This window comes from Meriones unguiculatus, chromosome 20 (assembly GCF_030254825.1).
Source record: "Meriones unguiculatus strain TT.TT164.6M chromosome 20, Bangor_MerUng_6.1, whole genome shotgun sequence".
Taxonomy (NCBI): Eukaryota; Metazoa; Chordata; class Mammalia; order Rodentia; family Muridae; genus Meriones; species Meriones unguiculatus.
This window is the reverse complement of record NC_083367.1, coordinates 25,279,728-25,301,019: the sequence shown is the minus strand read 5'-3', so window position 1 is coordinate 25,301,019 and position 21,292 is coordinate 25,279,728. Positions and strand designations below refer to the sequence as shown.

General features: G+C 40.1%; 1 protein-coding gene across 2 annotated transcripts in view; it reads right to left on the bottom strand.

The window, feature by feature from the left end:
- The window catches only part of Med23 (mediator complex subunit 23), a 46,709-nt gene that overhangs the window by 21,507 nt on the left and 3,910 nt on the right, over positions 1–21,292 (bottom strand). The window contains exons 6-15 of one of the 2 annotated variants that reach the window (XM_021645668.2): positions 20,742–20,840; positions 20,070–20,171; positions 19,012–19,081; positions 16,360–16,472; positions 13,876–13,971; positions 13,296–13,313; positions 8,075–8,275; positions 4,943–5,086; positions 1,537–1,682; positions 373–618 (exon numbers count right to left, since the gene is read on the bottom strand). In XM_021645668.2, the coding sequence (XP_021501343.1) occupies positions 373–618; positions 1,537–1,682; positions 4,943–5,086; positions 8,075–8,275; positions 13,296–13,313; positions 13,876–13,971; positions 16,360–16,472; positions 19,012–19,081; positions 20,070–20,171; positions 20,742–20,840 (1,235 nt within the window). The remainder of the gene's footprint in view (positions 1–372; positions 619–1,536; positions 1,683–4,942; positions 5,087–8,074; positions 8,276–13,295; positions 13,314–13,875; positions 13,972–16,359; positions 16,473–19,011; positions 19,082–20,069; positions 20,172–20,741; positions 20,841–21,292) is intronic. The other variant, XM_021645669.2, reaches the window with a different exon arrangement.

Genomic DNA, 21,292 nt, shown 5'->3' with positions numbered 1-21,292 from the left:
GAAAAAATCATGTGAAAAGATGTTTATTATATGGGGTGGGGAGGTGGGGGAGTAGGGGGGGGAGAACAAGATGAAATAGTAGATTTTTTTGTCAACAATATATAAAAAAATTCATAAATTTACTCATTGAAAAAAGATGCAAACTTCTTTCCCATGCTCATCTCTTATGAAAAGGTTAAGGTCACTATCTGCTTCACGTTCCTCTGTATAATCTATAATTTCTGTAGTTAGCAACATTCACTTTTGTGAAGAAATCATTCTTAAATGCATTGACCACATTCATACATGTATACATATACACCTATAATCATAAAAATATAGCAGACTTTTATCAATTCCCAGATATGGAAGCAAATAACTAAAAGGGCGCACCTCATCTTGGCGTGCACTGTCAGTGAGTCCAGGAGATTCATCGGTAAGGGGGTTATCGACGCTGAGGCCAAACAGCTTGTGCCAGGGAGAGGCACCCTCATAATTCCATTTCCATAAATAGTTTCTACCAGAGCCCCCATAGGTAACGTAAAACACTCTGAATTTGTGGAATAAGCGTTACATAGCAGGGCAATCTTATAGTCATTCATCTGTAAACTTTTATTTCTTAAACTCTGCTGTAGGAACCTAAAGTATCACATATGTTAAGCAGAAAAAACACAAATAACATCCATGAAGTTAACTTGCATTTAAAGACGTTCAATCATGTAGTTGCTACATATGTCTTTATTCTTACAGATACTACATTTGTAGTGAAATACATAAAATGCATATTAAAGCTCAGGTAATATGCAGAGGAAACTTCATCTATGTTAACAACTAGTGTATATTTGTCAAGTATATACACTACACATAGTACATTGTTTTCGGCTAAGTTTCAGAGAATGAAGAAATAACTCACAAATTGATGATAAAGATTTCTATTTATTGTCTGCTTAAATATAGTATATGCCTTCATTAGTGGTTTCAATATGAAAAGACAATGATCAGTATTTCATAAAATAAAAGCCCAGTGAAGCATGGATCTAAGCATGGTACAGGCTCCTATGAAGCGATCTGACGGTCCTAAAGAGGAAGTTCAGCTACTCCTCACAGTTTGACTGACACACAGCTCTATCTAAGTGGGCATCTTCTGAGTCATCACAGCTCTAGAAACATGCCAGCCACATCAACTCCTTCTCTCTGGCCATCCCAGGGAGTGAAAGATGCCTAAATCAGACCGATCATGTCCAAATCATGAGCACTTGGGAAACCTTGAAATATTCTCATGTTGATAACCGATAACATACTTTAAGTTAAAATTTAAAGGTCTAACACATAAAAAACAAAATCAGTGTTGAAAACGGAGAGAAAAATACCTAGCCACATAAGCAGCCTCACTCACACTGTCTTCTGATGCTGCCCTTACTGTAACATACACATTAGGTATCAACCTCATAGGCAATGTGCGAGATATCAAACGTTACACGGACAATAATCAATACTGGTCTACAAGCCACTACCAATGAAACAGGAAAATCAAGTCCCCAGTAACAAATAACTTACTCATGGTGCAGCTTCAGGGAATGGGGAATTGGGATCTGGAGCTTGGAGTTGCCATTCTGAGCTTTTCTATTAAGATGAATCCAAATACAAGTCATGGCAAAGGCATGAGTTGACTGTGGTTTGTTAATATCAGGAACTGGGATACACTGGAAAACAATAATTAGCTTCCATGTGAATGAAAAGTAAATAGTCACATGTATCTTAGAAATCCTTTATGGAGTAACTCTTTTTCTTAAATTTATTTGTTTTTATTAATTACAGTTTATTCACTTTATATCCCAGCTGTAGCACCCTCCGTCATCCCCTCCCATTCCTACCCATCTTCCTTCATCTTCTCCCATGCCTGTCCCCAAGTCCACTGATAGAAGTGGTCCTCCTCCCCTTCCATCTGACCCTAGCCTATGAGGTCTCATCAGGACTGGCTGCACTGTCTTCCTCTGTGCTCTGGCAAGGCTGCTCCCTACTCAGGGAGAGGTGATCAAAGAGCCATCCACTGATTTCATGTCAGAGACAGTCCCTATTTCCATTATTAGGGAACCCACTTGGACACTGAATTGCCATGGGCTACATCTGTGTAGGGGTTTTGGTTATCTCCATGCATAGTCCTTGGTTGGTGTATCAGTCTCAGAAAAGACCCCTGGGCCCAGATTTTTTGGTTCTGTTGCTCTCCTTGTAGAGCTCCAGTCCCCTCCAGGTCTATCTCCCTCTTCTTTCATAGGATTCTTTGTACTGTGCCCAAAGTTTGACTATGAGTCTCAGCATCTGCTTTGATACCCTGCAGGATAGTCTTTCAGAGGCCCTTTGTGGTAGGCTCCTGTCCTTTTCCCTGTTTTCTCCCTCTTCCGATGTCCATCTGTTTGCCTTTCTGAGTGAGGATTGATCTTACCCAGAGTCCTCCTTCTTGATTAGCTTCTTTAGGTGTACAGATTTTAGTATGATTATCCTATATTATATGTCTAATATCCACTTATAAGTGAGTAGAAACATTTAAAGAAATGCTCAACATGCTTACCTATCAGGGAAATGCAAATCAAAAGGATCCTGAGATTTTACCTTACACCCATCAGAATGGCTAAGATAAAACTCAAGTGACAACACATGCTGGAGAGGATGTGGAGAAAGGGGAACCCTCCTCCATTGCTGGTAGGAATGTAAACTTATATGACTTTGGAAATCAATCTAGTACTTTCTCAGACAATTAGGAACAGTGTTTCCTCAAGATCCAGCCATACCACTCCTAGGCATATATCCAAAATATGCTCAAGTACACAACAAGGACATTCACTCAACCATGTTCGTAGCAGATTTATTCGTAATAGCCAGAGGCTGGAAACAACCCAGATGTCCCTCAGTAGAGGAATGGACACAGAAATTGTGGTACATTTACACAATGGAATACTACTCAGCAATTACAAACAAGGAAATCGTGAAATTTGCAGTCAAATGGTGGGATCTAGAAAAGATCATCCTGAGTGAGGTATCCCAGAAGCAGAGAGATGTGGACTTAACTCTTTAAAACTCCTATCTAGTTTAGCTCCAATAGCTCTTTGACTATTCAGCATTACTATTAGAGATTATGCAGCATTCAGATTTTTAAAAAGATGTTCTAGTTAGCATGTTTCTACTTGTTAACAAAATGTAATGCTTAACCAAGCTTTCCCTATCACAGAATTATTGAAGAAAATTGTTTAAGGTTTGATTTTGAAAAAGTAAACATATTCCCAAATCATAACAAATTGAGGTAAAATATAAAAATAAAATTTCTTCAATTCTCACAAATGTATTTTAATTTTTAACACATTAATGAAAACATTTAATTATACATGTAAGTGTGCTATCACATAATGCACATACTGTATAATCAGGTTAAACACATCTTCTCCTTCAACATTTATTACTTCTCTATGGAAATATTCTCAAAAAAACCTGTTTGGCTTTTTGATGTTTAGCACACCATAGTGAGGGACAGACATTCTCCTGTGAGCAGCACATCACGACTGAGTCCTACCCAACTGCGACTTTGTCCTAATGTCAGACTCTTAATCTCTTCAAAGAAAACCTATTTTCCGAAAAGATTTAAAGTTAAAAAAAAAAATTCTCATGATCACACAATCCTCTCATCCCACCTCATAGGAGGTGCAAGAGTTTGACTACAGTCTGAGCTATACAGGGAAACACTGTTTCACAATAAAACAAATACACAACTTCAGTCGCTGTCATTGGGTGGCTCAGTGAGGAAATGTACCTGTTCCCAAGCCTGGCAACCTGAGTTTGGGCCCTAGGACCCACACAGTGGAGGTGGAAAGAGAGCTTACCCAGCAAATTGTCCTTCAACCTCAACCTGTGCATTAGTAACATGCGTGTGCCCTACAACCCCAACAAACACAAAGAAATAAATGTAATTTTAAAGTCTTTGAAGATTAAAAAAAGTAGGGTGAGGGTTAGAGAGATGGCTCCGAGATTCAGGGTGATTGCTGCTCACAAAGAGGGCCTGAGTAAGTTTGGCTCCCAGCACCCACCCTGGCATCTCAAAAACACCTACATTCAGCACCAGGGGATCTGATACTTTCTGTTGGCTTCTGCAGTTACCTCCATTCATACCCACACAACTTCTCCCAGGCCCCCGAGACATGTAATTAAAAAAACAAAATAAAATCTTAAAGACATTGAAATGCTAGGAAAATGAGGTCTGCCTGGAGTACATAGTAAGGTCCAGACTATGTAGCAGGACTATCTTAAAAACCAAAACAAAGCAAAAACAAAGAAAACCAAAATGTAGTGGACATTGAAAACAATATAGATAGCTGGAATGTGCTTTAAAATTAAAATCATCCAGCATTACCAACAACAAATAATAAGATGCAATATGAAACAGGCACGTCTCCAGGTGATAGGCACATGAGCGCTTACTGTTCTAGTTATACTACTCTGTGTTAAACTTTTGCCATAAAGTGTTTGTAGAAAATGGCAACCAACAAAATAAATTATGCCTCCCCTCAAGCACCTTTGTAACAGAAAACTGGGTTAGGGCACCCTGAGACCTAGCCAACAAACAGAATCTAGGTACTAACACACACTTACCGTTTGGCCATTCAATGATGTGTATAGATTAAAAGAGCATTATGGCATTTTTAAAATTATACAACTACTTAGAACGCACAGGAAACGTTTTCTGCACCAAATATTCAGTTGTAATTTAGGATAGATGTTAGAAATAACCTAGTTTAATTTCTTTATTTTACATACAAGAAAACAAATATCAAGACTGAATGCCTAGACCACGGATCACAGTGAGCCACAGACTGGGAAACAAACTACGATCCAGTCCTCTTTCCACAAAACATACACAAATTGGATAAACTTAATCACTCTTAAACTTAATCATTATGTACACAATAAAACTTACTTCCTTTTCTGGGTACAGCAGATCAAAGAGCTTCATGACAGGAAGAAAATCAGCAAGTGCATTTTTCTGAATACTTCCAGAAATGAACTGGAGCAGAACCCACATCAGATGGTCTCTCCCTTTAATCAGTCCTCGCCCTGCTAACTGTAAGAAATGGTAAAGTACAGATGTGCACACAAATGCTACAGACATGGATACAGAAAGCTGCAGTTTTTCTTAACAGAGCACCTTGATGGGATCTCAAATGACCCCCAAAGGCTCATATCTTCAGGCCTGGCCTTCAGCTGATGGTGATGTTGCAGGAGGGTGGAATGAATGCTCAGGAGGCAGGGGCTCGTGGGAGAAAGTTACATCAATGGGGCTATTTGGACAGTGGTCCCCTCCTCTTTTCTCTCTGTTTCCTGGCTGCTGTGAGGTAAACATACATCTTCAGTCACACATTCCTTCAGCATGATGTACTATCTCACCACAAGGTCAAAAACAACTCAGATAAACAACCGTGGAGAGAAACCTCAAAAACTGTGAGGTCAAACAAACCTTTCTTTCTCATAAATTCCTTACCAAGGTGTTGTCACACTCACTCATGTGCAAAAGTGACTAACACACTCGGTGTCTGTTCTTGGACGTCAGTATCTTAACTTTGGAGCTCAGTAATTACTTAGTCTCAATCCAGGACATACAATGCACAGCCTGCTACATTATAAGTTTTTTCCTGCTCCTGTAAACCACACATATCAAAAAAAAAAAAAAAATCAGCTGTAGGACATTATTAAATTGATCATATACATGAGAATCAAGCTCAATATTATGAATTTTTATTTTAAAAAACCTTATCAAAATACAAATACTTTACAAGAGTTATGTTTTAATTTAAAATCCCTCAAGGGCTAGTCTCCCCACTTACTGTAGATTATAACAAAAACCACTGGGAGCGAGGAACATAGCAGCTCAGGGAATTTTAGCTTTTTTTCTGCAGTAAGTAGTCAGTGTTGCCCTGGTGCACACCTCCTCCATACAGCCAGTTCCCAGCACGGGCAGGTAGTCTGCAGATGCTGTTTCTGACACATAAAACCCCCTCTCACCAGTACCCAGCACAGGCAGGTAAGGGATCTCAGGGCCCTCCTCCCATGCCCCTGGACCTGTGCAGCACACTGCTTCGGCCCCTCCAACAGAGGCCCTGGTAGGTAAGAAGTTGCTGGACCTCCCTCCCACCCTGGTGGACACCTCTGCTTTAAGCCCAGGCAGGGAAGAGAAAAATTTTGCTGCTTGGGATGCTCACTCCAACCAGGAAAAGGGTCTCCTAGCTATGTTGTAACTTCCTTCCTCCTGAGTGTACCTTGGCTGACAAAGCCAGAGAAAAATCACACACACACACACACACACACACACTCACACACTTTGGTTTACTATAAGTGGGAGGGCAGTAAGAGAGGTGGGGATTGAGAACAAACAAAAGATACTATATATGTATTTGATATTATCAACAAATTTAATCATGTGTGTATGTGCGCGTGTATGAAAGAATCCACGTTGTAGAGATGTTATGAGTGTAACATTTATTTATTTCCACTCAATGTACCTAAGATCTTATACCTAAAACCAGCTTGTCCCACGCCTTTCTACTTGTCTTCCCTTTCTTGAACTCACTGTTCTGTCCTGCTCATTACCAAGTAGAAACCAGTGAGCAAGCAATCAATGCTAGCTTCTTGCTAAACCCTCTGTCACCTGCCAGTCACTGAGTTCTACACAACTTTTCAATCTGTCTGTTCTAGTTTCTGGCTCTTCCTCTTCACCGGTTCAAACCTTCAACACCATCACCTAACCCATTGCAATTCCTCTCTTACTTTTTGGTCATGCCTGTCTCTGCACTAGCAACTGATTCCATGTTACCATTAGCAGTACTTTTTCCAATCTGATTATTTTCCCAACTCTTCACTACTACCAAAAGAAACCTAAACTCTTGTGGCCACATGAAGTGGGCCATGCCCTTCTGTGCTTTCCTGCCTTCATCATATCATCCTGAACATATTTTTGTTTCCAGTTTCCATACAACTTCATATCTTTCCAAATACTAATACCACTGTTAGAGGAGTAGTTTGCTATGTTCTTCTCTTGGGAAAATTCTACTTATCTTTAAAGCATTAGCTTAAAAATCTCCTTGGTATTGGAAGTTTTGATGTCTTCATTTAGGGTCTATGCCCTTTCACTCAATCTATAGGAAACCATGCTTCCACAGTGTGCTGACTGGTTGTTTTGTCAACTTGACATGTGCCAGGGTCATTTGGGAAGAGGACATTTCAAATGACAAAATGCCTTCCTAAGACTGGCCGGTTGGTCACTCTGAGGGATACTGTCTTGATTAATGATTGATGAGGGATGTCCCAGCCTACTAGGGGGAGTACCCCTGAGGAAATGGTTCTGGGCTGTATAAGAAAGCAGGCTGAAAAAGCCACGGGGAACAAGCCTGTTAAGATGCCATGTCCCTGACCTCTGAATCAGTTTCTGGCTCCAGTTTCTTAACTTGAGTTCCTTTCATGATAGATAGTAAACTGTAAGATAAAGTAAACCCTTTCCTTCCCAAATAGCTCTTGGTCATGGTGTTCTGTAACAGCAACAAAAACCTAACTAGTTATATATTATACCTAGTTATTATATAGACACACACACACACACACACACACATCTTTTCTTCTCCAGTGTAGAACTCCTTGGTGGTATTACACTGTCTTTTCATTTTGTATTATATGATCATGGCACTGCAACTACGTAGAATGAATGACAAACTACTTTTTATAGTTAGAAAGAAAAGTTAAAAACCATAACGGTCCTAAACAGAAACCAGGCACGGGGCACAGCCTTTAGTCCCAGCACTTGGGAGCCAGAGGTGGGTGGGTCTCTGTGAGCTTGAGGCCAGCCTGTTCTATACAGCCTGGTCTAGAGTGAGTTCTAGACCAACAGGCAACAGGTGAGACTCTGCCTAAGAAAACGAACAAACAAAAGCTAAACAAAACCGAAATCAGGGCCTGCCTTGTGTCCCCTCTGAACCCAGAGGCTGGCGGTGCTCAGAGCTGGACAGCTGAGCACAGTGACAAGCAGCTGGAGAGGGTCTGAGGTGGTGTGCGCTAGTCATACCTTCTGGTGCAGAGAGAGGACCATATGTGGGAAACTGGCAAACTGGAAAAGCACAAAGAAAATGAGCTGGCTGGAGAGGTGCTGCCACAGGAGCTGGCTGGTTCCCCCATCGTCAAACTTCTCCTCGGTCTCAGACCTCTCCATGGCGTACACCACCAGGTCCACCAACTGGTCCTCCAGCACAGGGCAGCGCTGCTTGTGCTGTAGGGCAGAGATTAAATACAGTATTCCAAAAGCCTCCTGGTTAGTTTTAGACGTCACCAGTTAATGGGCGTTAATCGAAACGAGAGGCTGAGAAGCATGGGATGGAGTGAGGTTACGGTTAGCTCTAGTCTATTAAAGCTGCATCGAGTCTTGTTATCACAGAGGAGGGCTTCATGGGAAACGTTTTCTCATGTCTCCCGCTTCCAATTAAGGTTGGATTTTGATTCAGAATTATTTCAATGTGACAAAAGTATATTAGGCTACTTTGTTAATACAACAGGTTAGAGGCGACATGAGAGGGCGATACCATCATTTCTGCAATCCAACTTGAAAACCGAAGGACCTGAGTTTCCAGAGATTAAATATTTAGAAAAAGCAAACAAGGCCAGACATAAACCTGCGTGTTTTAAAGTGACAAGCCCAAGTTTCAGTCCTGTCACCTACAGAGGTAAGCCAGCTCTGAGTGTCTGGTCTCCAACGTGTAGCGGTGATGCTGACACGGACATTGATATTGAAATGGAAGCTGACTCAGAGGAGCCTCTGCTTTTCCCTCCTTTGAAGGTCAAGCATAATGCAGCTTTAATTTTAAGTCAGACCATTTTAAAATCTAAAACAAGAAAAAGAGCTAGTTTAAACACTAACAATGAAAATGCAACTTCCCTTTCTAGAGGCAAAAAGATTTGTACTTTTAAAAATTATTTAAAATGTGCTTTTACTGAACGAATTAAGCCATAATTTAAAAGCAAGTCTACGTTTTCTTTATAAATGTTGTGTATTCAGTAGCAGGCACGTGAAAGCCTGACTAGTGAACACAAGTACTAAAATACAGATGATTTCCCTATACTTTAGATTTAATTATCGATGTCTTTTGCCATGAAAAAGGGATATGATTTCTTGAATTTATAGAAAAATGCAAAATGGGGACAAATTTGGAAGGAAACAAAACAATCCACTGCACCCCCTCTTTGCATGCTTTGCCAGCTCCACGTTGTAAAGCTCCAGTATAGCTGCACTTTCTCGATGCATGCAGATAAAACAAACATCTACCCAAAACAGGAAGCATCAATGCTTGTTTCGTAGTGTACTTTTCCAAGAACACAAGGCCATGATCACAGTCAACCACGTTACAGGGTTACAGGAAGCAATAGTAACACCACCAGCTGAGACTCCGGTTCCTCCTCCTCCAAACGTAGTCATCAGTGTGAAGCAGAGCGGAGTGCCACAGACAACACTACAGACTAGCTCTCAGTCAGCATGCAGCTACTGTGTACAGGGCTTGAAATTCACTAGTTCCGCCAACCACCAACAACCTCAGAGAGGGCCAGACAACACACGTGTACAGCGAGATCACTCAAAGTATGCAAGAGTCAGAAAAATCTGGGAAAAGAAGGAAAGCCAGGATTTCCAGTAGGAATTTTTTTCACTAGTGATGAGAATTTGCTTCTACTTTAGAGACTAGCCAATTTGTCAACTATCCCTCCATCCGTGGTGGCCTCCCATCAATCTACTCAAGGAAAAAAGAGCAGACTAAGTAAAACTGGCGTTTAGCACCTCAGTCACTTTGGAGTTCCCTGTCTTGTATTAGCTATTTGTTCTCTTTAAAGGCTGGACTTTTACCTACATGTTTTCAGGGATGTTGTAATGGTCATATGGTTTAATGGTCACAGAAATATTAGAATTTTGACAAAACAAAAGCAATTGGGAAATTTATAGTTAAAGCTGATGGTTTTTCAACATATGCCACATCTCATGATTACACCCCAGCTTTTCAGTTGAGAATCAAATACAACAGGAGGTACCCAAGGTCCTAGTATCTGATGCAAAATATGTATTGGCTTAATTATTGTAAATAAAGCCAGACACATTACCTAAAGCTAAACATAAAGGAAGGATTGTGCATGTCAACTTGACAGCATCAAAAAAGAAAAAATCTGAGACAATGACCTAAATTCCTATTTTCAGTAATGCTTGTGTCAGACTGACATTCAGGAGGTAGAGCATCAGGGCTGCCACAGGGTAAGGCTGTGTGGATGGTGTGAAACCCTGCTGTATGCAGGACTCCAGCTCAGCCTCGCAACCTCGGGTACCTAAGCAAGACCCTATCTCAAAAAGCAAAATACAAATAAATACACTTTCATTTTCTGCCTTTTATTTTTTCTTTTTTTGGAAAGCCACAGTCTTGCTATATAGCTCTGATGGACCTAGTACTCACTATGAAGCCCAGGCTGAACTCAAGCTTGAGGCTATCCTGCTGCCTCGACCTCTTGAGCCCTGGGATTACAGTGTATGACCCACACTTAGTCTGCCTTAGTATTGCACTATACAGTAGGTATGTTAAAACAATCTTCACCATACTTCAAATTATCTTATAACATGGACAATGTGAACAAGGTACTTTAATAATTTTATTTATAAATCTCTTGCATAAATGTTGAATCTTTATTTTATATGTCTATATGTATATTTAGTCTAAACCTATTTTAACAATGAGAATATCCAAATTCAATATTTTAAGATCACTTTTCTACACACTAGTTCAAGCTGCACTAGACCCATTTTACCCTCAAGCCAACATGCCCTGCTTCATTTCCACCCTTAGGCCGACTGGTACTCTGCTTTTCTGCATTCACTCGGATCCACTACTGAATGGCATGTGACACTTTTTACATAACAGTTTGCTTTTGCATTAAACATTTCACAAGTTTCACTCACAAGGGCTTAAGCTAATTCTAAATAGTGGTTTAAATCAGTTTTAATGCTGTCTATTCAGAACAAGTTGGGAGGAGTGAGTCTCTCTCAATGCTATTAATCCCTACTTTAACCAAGGAGGCTGCGAGTCAGGACCAGATTCCTACGTTAGGTAACAGCTCCCAGTCATTTCAGAGATGGTAGCCAGAGCCTACACACAGCACACAAAAGCTTAATAACTATGCGTGATTTGTGATGCTTTTACTCATAAGGAAATAGATCGAAACTCCAATGTAAACACAGAACACAACACTTCTTCCTTTATGTGCTTAAGCTCAGTGCTGCAGGCCATGCTGTGGCTGTAGAACTGGGCTATTATGACCGGTCTGTGACCAATTTTAGTATTAACCATAGCCCAATTCCTACTGGAAAATGCAATACGAACAGGTCATAAAGTTTTCAAGCTTTAATTATTGCACTGTTAGAGAAAGGACAAGAAAGTACAGCACAGGGTATATAGTTCCGTAATGATAAAAGATGCAATAAGATGATTTCATCCTTTTTATCCATATGGATTTATATTGTGTGTTCTCCTTTTATTCCCTACATTCCATATGTAAAATAATATACCAAGGCACTTCGGCATATTATCTTGCATCTGTAGATCCTCTCACTACAGATTTGCCTATGACAACAATTACTGATGAATTGTGAATTTTTGACAATGTTTACACTACAGTGGGACCAATACTAATAATGTCAGCATTTCCATTATAAACTTTATTTTTTATGGATTTATGTCTTAGTCATAAACTTTTTATAGGTTGAAACTTGTTATTAAAATGATCATATCATAAATACTTTTTGAAATTATTTTGTCAGTTTCTATTTTGAGGATAGCTGCCTCTTTCCCCCACGGTTAGGGGTGGGCACAGAGCCACAGTCAGTTAAAGATATCTGGGGGGTTGTACTTGCAGCTCAAATGCCATTTAGTCACCAAATTATATATTTATATATCTATATCTATATCTATATGAGTCAAGTATGACTTAACATTCACTGCAAAATTAGTTTTAAGACAAAGTGTGAAGCATTCTTGCAAAGTTAACTAATACTTACCTCTAGCTCAAGTGAGAATGGATCAGAGTTAATGACTTGGTATTTAAAACGTTATGTGACAGATTATAGGAGATAACATCAGGTACTTTAGTGGGCAAGGAGTTTCAGTTTTACATGTACAAAGGCTCTTCCAAACAAGGAAACTTGGTAAATTTTTTTAGAAGGAAAAAAAACTGAAAATAAAAAAGAGGTATTGCTACTGCGGTGAGTTTGGCATGCAGTTTCAACACTGAGCAAGTTTCATGGCCAAGCCGTATGTCCGTAAAAATAGGGCTTTATCAATGGAAGCGCTGGCACAACCTTCACTATGGTATTGCAAACAGCAACGCTACCTTACGGCGCCTAGAGAGAGCATTGTCTTAAACCAACACGCTGGCCTCCTTTAATATGCTGGGCTCAAAAACTGTTAACAAAAATAATTGGAACCACTATTTTGTTTAAAATCTCAAAGGTGCAAAGTCCTGCAACAGACTTGGGACTGCATAAAAGTTTGGCTTGTCAAACAGCCATAGTGGTTTTCTCCTGCTGCAGGTGGACCTCAGCTGAGGAGCCCACTCTAAGAGAAGGACACGTCTGGCAAAGACTGACAAAGAAGGGTGTTCGTCAAGAAGTGTGGGGTCACCTAAGAGTGTGACATTTCTTAGTCAATCCCCATGTTTCCAAAAAAGCCTTCCCTGTTTAAAGCTTACCACTCCAACTTTTAAAAGCAACGTATTTCTATGAAAATGTTCTATTTTTTTTTTCCTTTTTAAAATTGTTTTGGTTTTAAGACAAATCAACACAAGTGTTTTTGTTGTTATTTGGTTTTACTAATAGTCTGGAAAGATAAGAGGCTACCACCAATCTTTCCAACTCTGAAAATTCCATCAGGCTAACTTTAGCCCTAAAATGAAAACAGTAAAATGGAGTGGAGGGGGAAAACCAATCAAAAAGTGACAGGCTTTACTGAGTGCCAAGTGTTGTCTCTTTCTTAAAAAACAAGAAACCAAAAAAAATATGTATTTAAAAACAAAAACACCAAAAACAAAACCAAAAACCATTCACCAAAAAGAACTCTCATATCCCAAGAAGGTTTTTCAGTGGCCTTGGTCTCAGCATGGTCCCGCCAATTTCAAGCCCCGACCATACACGTATCGTCTAAATGAATCAGTGGCTACAAAGCGGCCAGCGTATCGTTAGTCACAATACAACAGTAAGGTTGTGAACATACCTGAGCAATGTTCAAGGTCTAGAGCATTGGAGGATGGGCAGGACAAGACAGGACAGAACAAAAATAAAGGAAGAAAAAAAGAAAAGACAAAACAGTGACTATGAGGCCAGCCTCAAGGAACCCCGAGTCAGCACAAACCCGCCCACATGTCAAACCACCAAAACCAAACAAACATACACCAAAAAAAAAAAAAAAAAAGAAAGAAAGAAATAGAAAAATTCAGCAAGGCAGCCACTCTGAAGGTATCAGGGGTTATAAAAATACACCCAAACAACAACAACAAAAAGGTCAAAAAATATGGTTAAGTCATGTGTAGGTTTCTCTGGCAAAAGGTAACTTGAAACTGGCCTTATAGAAAAAAAGCAATGCAAAACAAACCAACTTTAAAAATACCTCCCTTTAAATTTAAACATTCTTAATGCAATATATAAGTGATAGAAGACTACATTGTTGAATAAACTGTATACTGAAAAGGTCATCGAAGCATTCTTAACTGTTTTGCTTGGTTAGCTACAGCAAAGAAAATAGAAAAGAACAGTGCAGATCTACAGACTTATCGACTTCTAGCATAGTACAGTACCTGCTTATTTAAACCTAGCATATTGCAGACCATATCCCTGGAATAAGGCTGCTCCAATACATATCTCAACAAAGCAGTCTGTGGTTCAAACAGATCCTTTAAAGGAAATAAAAAAGAAATTACTGCTTCAAGATCAACAACAGTGAATTAAAATTATTCGGAATTAAGAGTAAAGTATCCTATGGCACTTGTTACCTTCCCATAGTAAGTAAAACCTAGTGGAAAAAAAAATTTAGTGCTATGGCTTACATGTTCCCACCTTGATTCTTTCATTTAAAATTCAAGGTGAAACTCTTGTGCAAATGTCAAGACAAGAAGTAGAATCACATCTTTTCATTCCCCTCCCTCTTCCTGAAAACACAACATTTTCAGTTTTCCATTCAGTCTACACCTAAAATGTCAATTTCATATTGTCAGTTCTTTTATCCTTGGGATATTTCCTAGACATAATGAAACAACATCACTAAGATTTTTGCTTCCTTTCTGTGCAAAACTGACAATTTTCCAGAAGTTTCTACATATCCAAGCATACAATTTCTCATGACTAAATCTAGTTTATAAAACTACTATAAAGGTACATCCAAAATTAGAACCTTCTGAATTTATAGCTATGTTTTCTAAAGGCTCACCTGGCAGCCATAAGATGCTAGGGCCCATGTGTCTAGTAAGGCTGTCATGTGACCTTGGCATTTACACAGTTTTAGAAAAGGAATATTCTGCCTGTGTCACTTTAGTGAACTTGCACTTACAACAAACTAGTGCTACTATAGCTGGAACTTATTCAACACTTACAAAAAGGTTCTGTCCTGCACTTACAGTTTCCTAGCATGTGCTGTCAGAGCCATCACTCTGATAGTCAGTGAGAACTTATTATTTGTATACTATCAAATACCATTTGTATAATGGATGCTTGATTGTATTTTTTAAATAGATCTCTTAGATGGAATTCTGGGAAAAAAACGATGTGAGGGGGCAATTTAAACTAATTTTTAAGATATGCTTTTTGAAAAACTGTAGTAGTGGAATTATGAGCTAAACCTGAAGAACAATTATTACCCTGATAAACTGTTTTCCTTTTCAATGGCTCCCCATCCCTCAGTTCAACCCAGCTCCGCATCTGCTTGCTGTTTCTTTTTCCACTTGTGCTATAAAATACCTGCAAAGGTGACAGACATACACATCCCCTTCAAGAAGTAATTCTTAAGGATTCCTTGTGAGGCTGGAGGAATGGCTGTTCTTCCAGAGGGTTAGGGTTCAATTCCTAGCACCCACAGGGCAGATCACAACTCCCTCTAACTGTGGTTCTAGGGGATCTGACACTCTCTTATGACCTCCACAGGCACTGCACTCATAGTGCATATAGACATGCATGCGAGACACTCATATACATAAAACAAACAAACAAAAAATCTCAAAAAATTTAAAAACAGGATTCCTTGGGTAATTTGAAACAAAATAAGTAGAGTCCGTTTTACACAGAAACTATTAGCAAGGGTTCTTTGTGAACACAGTTTGGTTTTGCTTGCTTGGTTTTGGGCTTTTTTGTTTTGTTTTGTTTGAAAAAGGATGTCACTGTGGTTTGGAACTACCTACTCTGAGGCCCATCATAGCCTGGAACTCAGTGTCCTCTTGCCTCATTCCTCTAAGTTCTGGGTTAACAGAGACGAGCCATGATAATTGGCTACATGATAACTGGTACAGTTCTAAGGACAACAATACAAAGGAGCCAGCACATCTGCAAGTCTGCTCATTAATGGGGTTAATGAGCTGCTCCTGAGCAGAAAAATCCCCCAATATCAGTGATTACAAAACCACACCCTCTTTGCTTTGGTTTTAAATGTAGAAACATGACTTTAGACGCAGTCACATTTGTCATAAACATGAATGTAAAGAAAAGAATCTTCTGCTTAGAAACCTAACCAATGACGACAGGTATAGTTCCCAATGTACTCTTCACCAATTCCAAATGTGAAAAGGGTAAATGCCAAGAGAACAATGGGAACACATTAATGTCCTGAGCTAAAATCTGGAGTTTTTTATTTTTTTAAAGGTAGAGTTGTTGACAAGAACTTACTTACAGACAGTTCTATAGCTAACTAATTTACCAGGGGTGTACCACTAAGACAAATGCACAAACCACAGAGTATATCTGGGTAGCAGGATGACATAACAACCATAGCCAGATGTGGTGGCACACAACTACCATCTCAGCCCTGAAGGGCAGAGGCAAGGGGAACCACTGCAAGCTCAAGGCCAGACTGCTCTACAGAGTTCCAGGTCAGCCAAGGCTACATACCTTAGCAAAAGAAATGGAAACCAAAGAAAGACACAACCAAAACACACCATAAAATATAAGCCATGAGCTATCTTTCTTTAAAACATTTACTTCTCTAGGCTATGAAGAAGCAATCTGACACCAAACACTTGACAATATGGGATAGTGGCTCCTAGATGGCCAAAAGTTACACTGAATTTAATACATACCTTATCATATGGCAAAAGGCCTTTCAAAGGGAAACGAAGAGTCGCAGGGTCCAGTTTCCATGAGTTACAGATGGCTCCCGAGTTGTTCACAACTGGTAGAAGACTGCAACGGCCTGTATGCATCACAAAAATATTCCTATGTAAATTTGACCAAGGCCAGGTCAGAGAGAAGGGGAGGAGGTCCTCTCCTATCAATGGACTAGGGAAGGGGCATAGGAAGACAGGAGGGAGGGTGGGACTGGGAGGAGATGAAGAAGTTGGCTACAGCTGGGATACAAAATGAATAAATTATAATTAATCAATTAAAAAATGAAAATAAATTAAAAGAAAACAAAACTTAAAAAAAAAACCCAACAACAACAAGGAAATCATGAAATTTGCAGGTAAATGGTGGGAACTGTAAAAGATCATCTTGAGTGAGGTGTCCCAGAAGCAGAAAGACACACATGGTATATACTCACTCATAAGTGGATATTAGACATATAATATAGGATAAACCTACTAAAATCTGTACACCTAAAGAAACTAATCATAAAGGAGGACTCTGGTTAAAATGTTCAATCCCCATTCAGAAAGGCAAAGAGAATGGACATCAGAAGGTAGAGAAAACAGGGAACAAGTCAGGAGCCTGCTACAGAGGACTTCTGAAAGGCTCAAACCTGTAGACTATCAAAGCAGATGCTGCGACTCACAGCCAAAGTTTGGGCAGAGTGCAGGGAATCTTATGAAAGAAGGAGGAGATAGAAAGACCTGAAGGGGACTAGAGCTCCACAAGGAGAGCAACAGAACAAAAAAATCTGGCCCAGAGGTTTTTTCTGAGACTGATACTCCAACCAAGGACCATGAATGGAGAGAGCCTAGAACCCCTGCACAGATGTAGCTCGGTGTCCAAGAGGGTTCCTTAGGAATGGGAACAGGGACTGTCTCTGACATGAACTGTTTGGCCTGCTCTTTGATCACCTCCCCCCACCAGGCCACAGAGGAAGACAATGCAGCCACTCCTAATGAGACCTAATAGACTAGGATCAGAAGGAAGGAAAGGAAGACCTCCCCTATCAGTGGACTTGGGGAGGGGCATGTGTGGAAAAGGGGGAGGGAGGGAAAATTGGGAGGGGAGAGAGGAGGGAGCTACAGGGGGGATACAAAGTGAATAAAGTACAATTAATAAAAACTAAGAAAAAAAAAACAAAAACAAACAAACAAACAAAAAACTGACAGAGGCAATGCCAGGTCCTTCAGCCCTTTTTAACTTAATGAATATGCATGCTGAACAAGGCACTGATTTAAAATGCCTTTAACAATGTTGTCAGGAGACTAAAGAATTTTTATTGCCTGTATTTCATCCAGAGAGCTGGACAATCAATTTGTACAAGGCTTCCAAAAGCAAAACCATTGCATTTTGTTTAAATATTTAAGGCAGAGGTCAGCAAAGTAGAGTCTGTGAGCCAAATCTAGCTGGCTATCTGCTTTTGCAAATCTGTACTGGCACAGTCCTTTGCAGTCTGGCAGCAAAGTGGCTACAGACTATACACAACACAAAGACAAAGCTTTAAATGTTTACAAGATGGACCTGTCCAAATAGTCTGAGATCTCTTCTTCAGGGTTGTTTGTTTGTTTCAGAATGTCCATAGAAAACTTTGATGCAGCATATGCCTGAATGCCTAAACAGCAGCATCACTTGGCCCAAAGATATCCCAAGCTCAACCTATCTGAAATGAACTCAACATCATCTGTCTTAAAACCTGCTTCACTTCAGTAATTCATTTAATATTAATATACATTCAGTTACAAAACTAGAGAGCTCAGAATTTTCTGTCTAGCATTTATATAGTTTGTCTTTGTATTCCCAGAGTCTAAAACGGTACCGACATACGAAATACTCACTGTCTGATCACTTAAATAAACAATGGTCTATGTTCCCAGACAGTTCTGAAAGTACCATAATTCCTAGAAATAATTTGGAAACACATTTGGGCATTGCAAAGATTATCAGTTGATCACAGCAAATATAAGGAAGTAGACAGCTAAAACAGCCAATGAAGAGTAAAGGAGTAGATTACAACAGACTCAAAGAGTCTGGTATTCTCATCATCATGGCCACAGAAGAACAGACGTGCTGACATTTCCAGATGTCTGGAGTTTAGGAAGCATTTTCCAGGGATGGAGCTCAGGGGCTAGACTGTTCGGCAGGCATGAAGCCTTGGCCTCGACCCCCACAACTGAGTGTGGCAGCACGTTTGCAATCCTTGCACTGAGAAGTGGAAACAGGAAAATCAGAGGTTCAAGGCCACCCTTGCCTACAGTTTCAGGCTAGCCTGGGTTATATACACCTTGTCTTAAAAATGAAAAAACAAAATACAATGAAAGGTATGCCTAGATAATTAAAATTTATAAAATAAAATGAAAAGTATTTCTAGTTAGAGGTAACACAACTGTTCAAATGGTCTCTCATGAAAGTTGTACCACTGAACCATTTCTGTCTCTGCCTTATTCAAAGCCCCTAAAATAAACACTATGATTAGTTTCCTAGAGTGTTATAAAATGGCAACCCGCTCCTAAGAGGCCATCCTTCAATTATATCCAACAGACTCCTAGTCACTAAACTTTAAGCATTACATAATATACTAAGTTTACTTTAAATTGTAATCTTACCACAAATGGAGTTTATCCTTGCTGTGGGCCTGAAGGTGTCCACAAAGTCTGATACCAAGTTTCCTAGTAACTAAAAGAAAAAGAAAACAAATAAATATAAAAATAAGACCAAGGTTACCCTGCACAGTGTGGTCATCTATGGAAATCTAGACACATAAAGAATTAGAACAAAGCCTGGCACAGAACAATTAAACACTAGCGTGTTCTTTCTCTTTCTTGCAAACACTGGTCACTCCATGTGTGCCTACGTTGAGCCAAGGGATACCACTACATCCTTACCTACTCAACAATGCTGTGTATTTTTTTAAGCACATAAGAACTGTCTCAATGGGTTACTAGACATTTACTGAGTCAGTGATGTGGTTCAGCTGGTAAAGCTGCTTGGCACCAAGGTGGACAGCATCGGGTAAAATCACTTGCTGTGCAAACCTGATAACTCATGTTTTACTACTGGGTCCGACCAACAAAGGAGAGAAGCAACTCCCAAAGCCATCCTGCCTCCACACTCACGCTGCGGCATGTGTGCAGACATACATACTGTGCTGGCTGATACATAGCGTGATGTCAACTTGACACAGGCCAGAGTCATCTGAGAGAAGAGAGCCCCAACTGAGAAAATGCCAACAGAGGATTAGGTTGTAGGCAAGCCTGGAGAGCATTTTCTCAATGGGGGAGGGCCCAGCCCTGGAGCCATCCCTGGGCTGTTGGTGCTCCTGAGTTCTAGAAATCAGGCTGAGCAAGCCATGAGGAGCAAGCCAGTAGAGCAGCACCCCTCCATGGCCTCTGCATCAGCTTCTGCCTCCAGGTTCCTGCTCTGCTTGAGTTCCTGTCCTGACTTCCTTCGACGATGTGCATTGGTATGAAAGTGTAAGACAAGTAAACCCTTTCCTCTCAAGTTGCTTTGGTCATGGTGTTTCAGCAGCAATAGAAATTCTAACTAAGATACACACACACACACACACACACACACACACACACACACACACGTGGGCGCCTGCGCCCGCGCGCATACACGCATACAGACAAGAATTTAAAGTTTTAGAAAACGCAAAATTTACCCAGTGTGGAAGTTTTCCCTCAGGATATAGTTTCCTGATCTCTGTGACTGCAAAATAGGCTGGTAACAGACAGGCATTTCGTTCTAAGATATAAGCTATAACCTAAAAGAAACAAAAAGACAACATTATTCTTGACTAGCCTCATAAGACCTTTAAATACAAGAGCAACTACAAAAAATACCTAAAAATTAGTAAATGTGGCTAGGAAAATAGCTCAGTTGGTAAAATGCTTGCATCTATGTGGATGCCTGCAAAATGCTGACTGAAAGGACACACGTCTGGTAATCAGATAGGATGAATAAATTCAAGAGGTCTGTTATACATCATGATTCCAGTTAGTAAGAATATGTTATAAACTTGAAAATGGCAAGTAGGCCTTAAATGTATGTTAGGGAAGCATGTGTGAGGTTATGTTTTAATATACACATATAACACAAGCTATCTGAGTGTGTGCTGTGTGACTTGTCTGCACATGTGCGGTTGTCCCTGCCTATGTGTGTGCATGCACAGGCCAGAGATGAGTGTCTGGTGTCACCCTGCTGTTTCCTGCTAGGCTGATGGACTAGCCTCTCTGTCCCCCAAGAACAGCAGGTGCTCTCACCCACTGAGCCATCTTCCCAGCTACAGCCACTGTGAGTTCTAGACACAGGGGCATGTCTAACTTTAAGTTACCTCTTTTGCTGCCAGGAGCTGCTGGACAACAGCAGAGCTTACTGTATTTGGGATTGTCAAGATTTTCTCCAAAATCACTTTTAGGAGGTCTCGAACACCCTAATAAGTAAAAAGAAGGTGACATGTGTTAAAACAAGAGGAAGTATTAAAGTCCTCTATGTAAGAAAAACAGCCAGATCTCAGAAGTGTATACTGCTTCAAGGTCATACTTTTAAATGTCCCATTCAGAGGTGACACATTCCTAACGCTAACCTGAGAATATGCTCCATAATGGGACAGAATTCCACATGACATCTTGTAATGAACAACAAAATTACTTAAAAATTAAAATGAACATTCTATACTCTGCCGATTGTTCCTGGCCCTCAGGAGACTCAAAGACTTCCTGTGTTAGGAAGCTAAGAAAGCACAGCTGTGCTGTGAGCAGAGATTCATGCGAAGGGCACTCCAGACACTTGTGAACAGTACTCAGTTCGAGAAGAGAAAATCATCTGAGAGGTCTTCTGTGACTGGTTTTAACCATGATTTAACAATAACTATCTTCTTGGTCA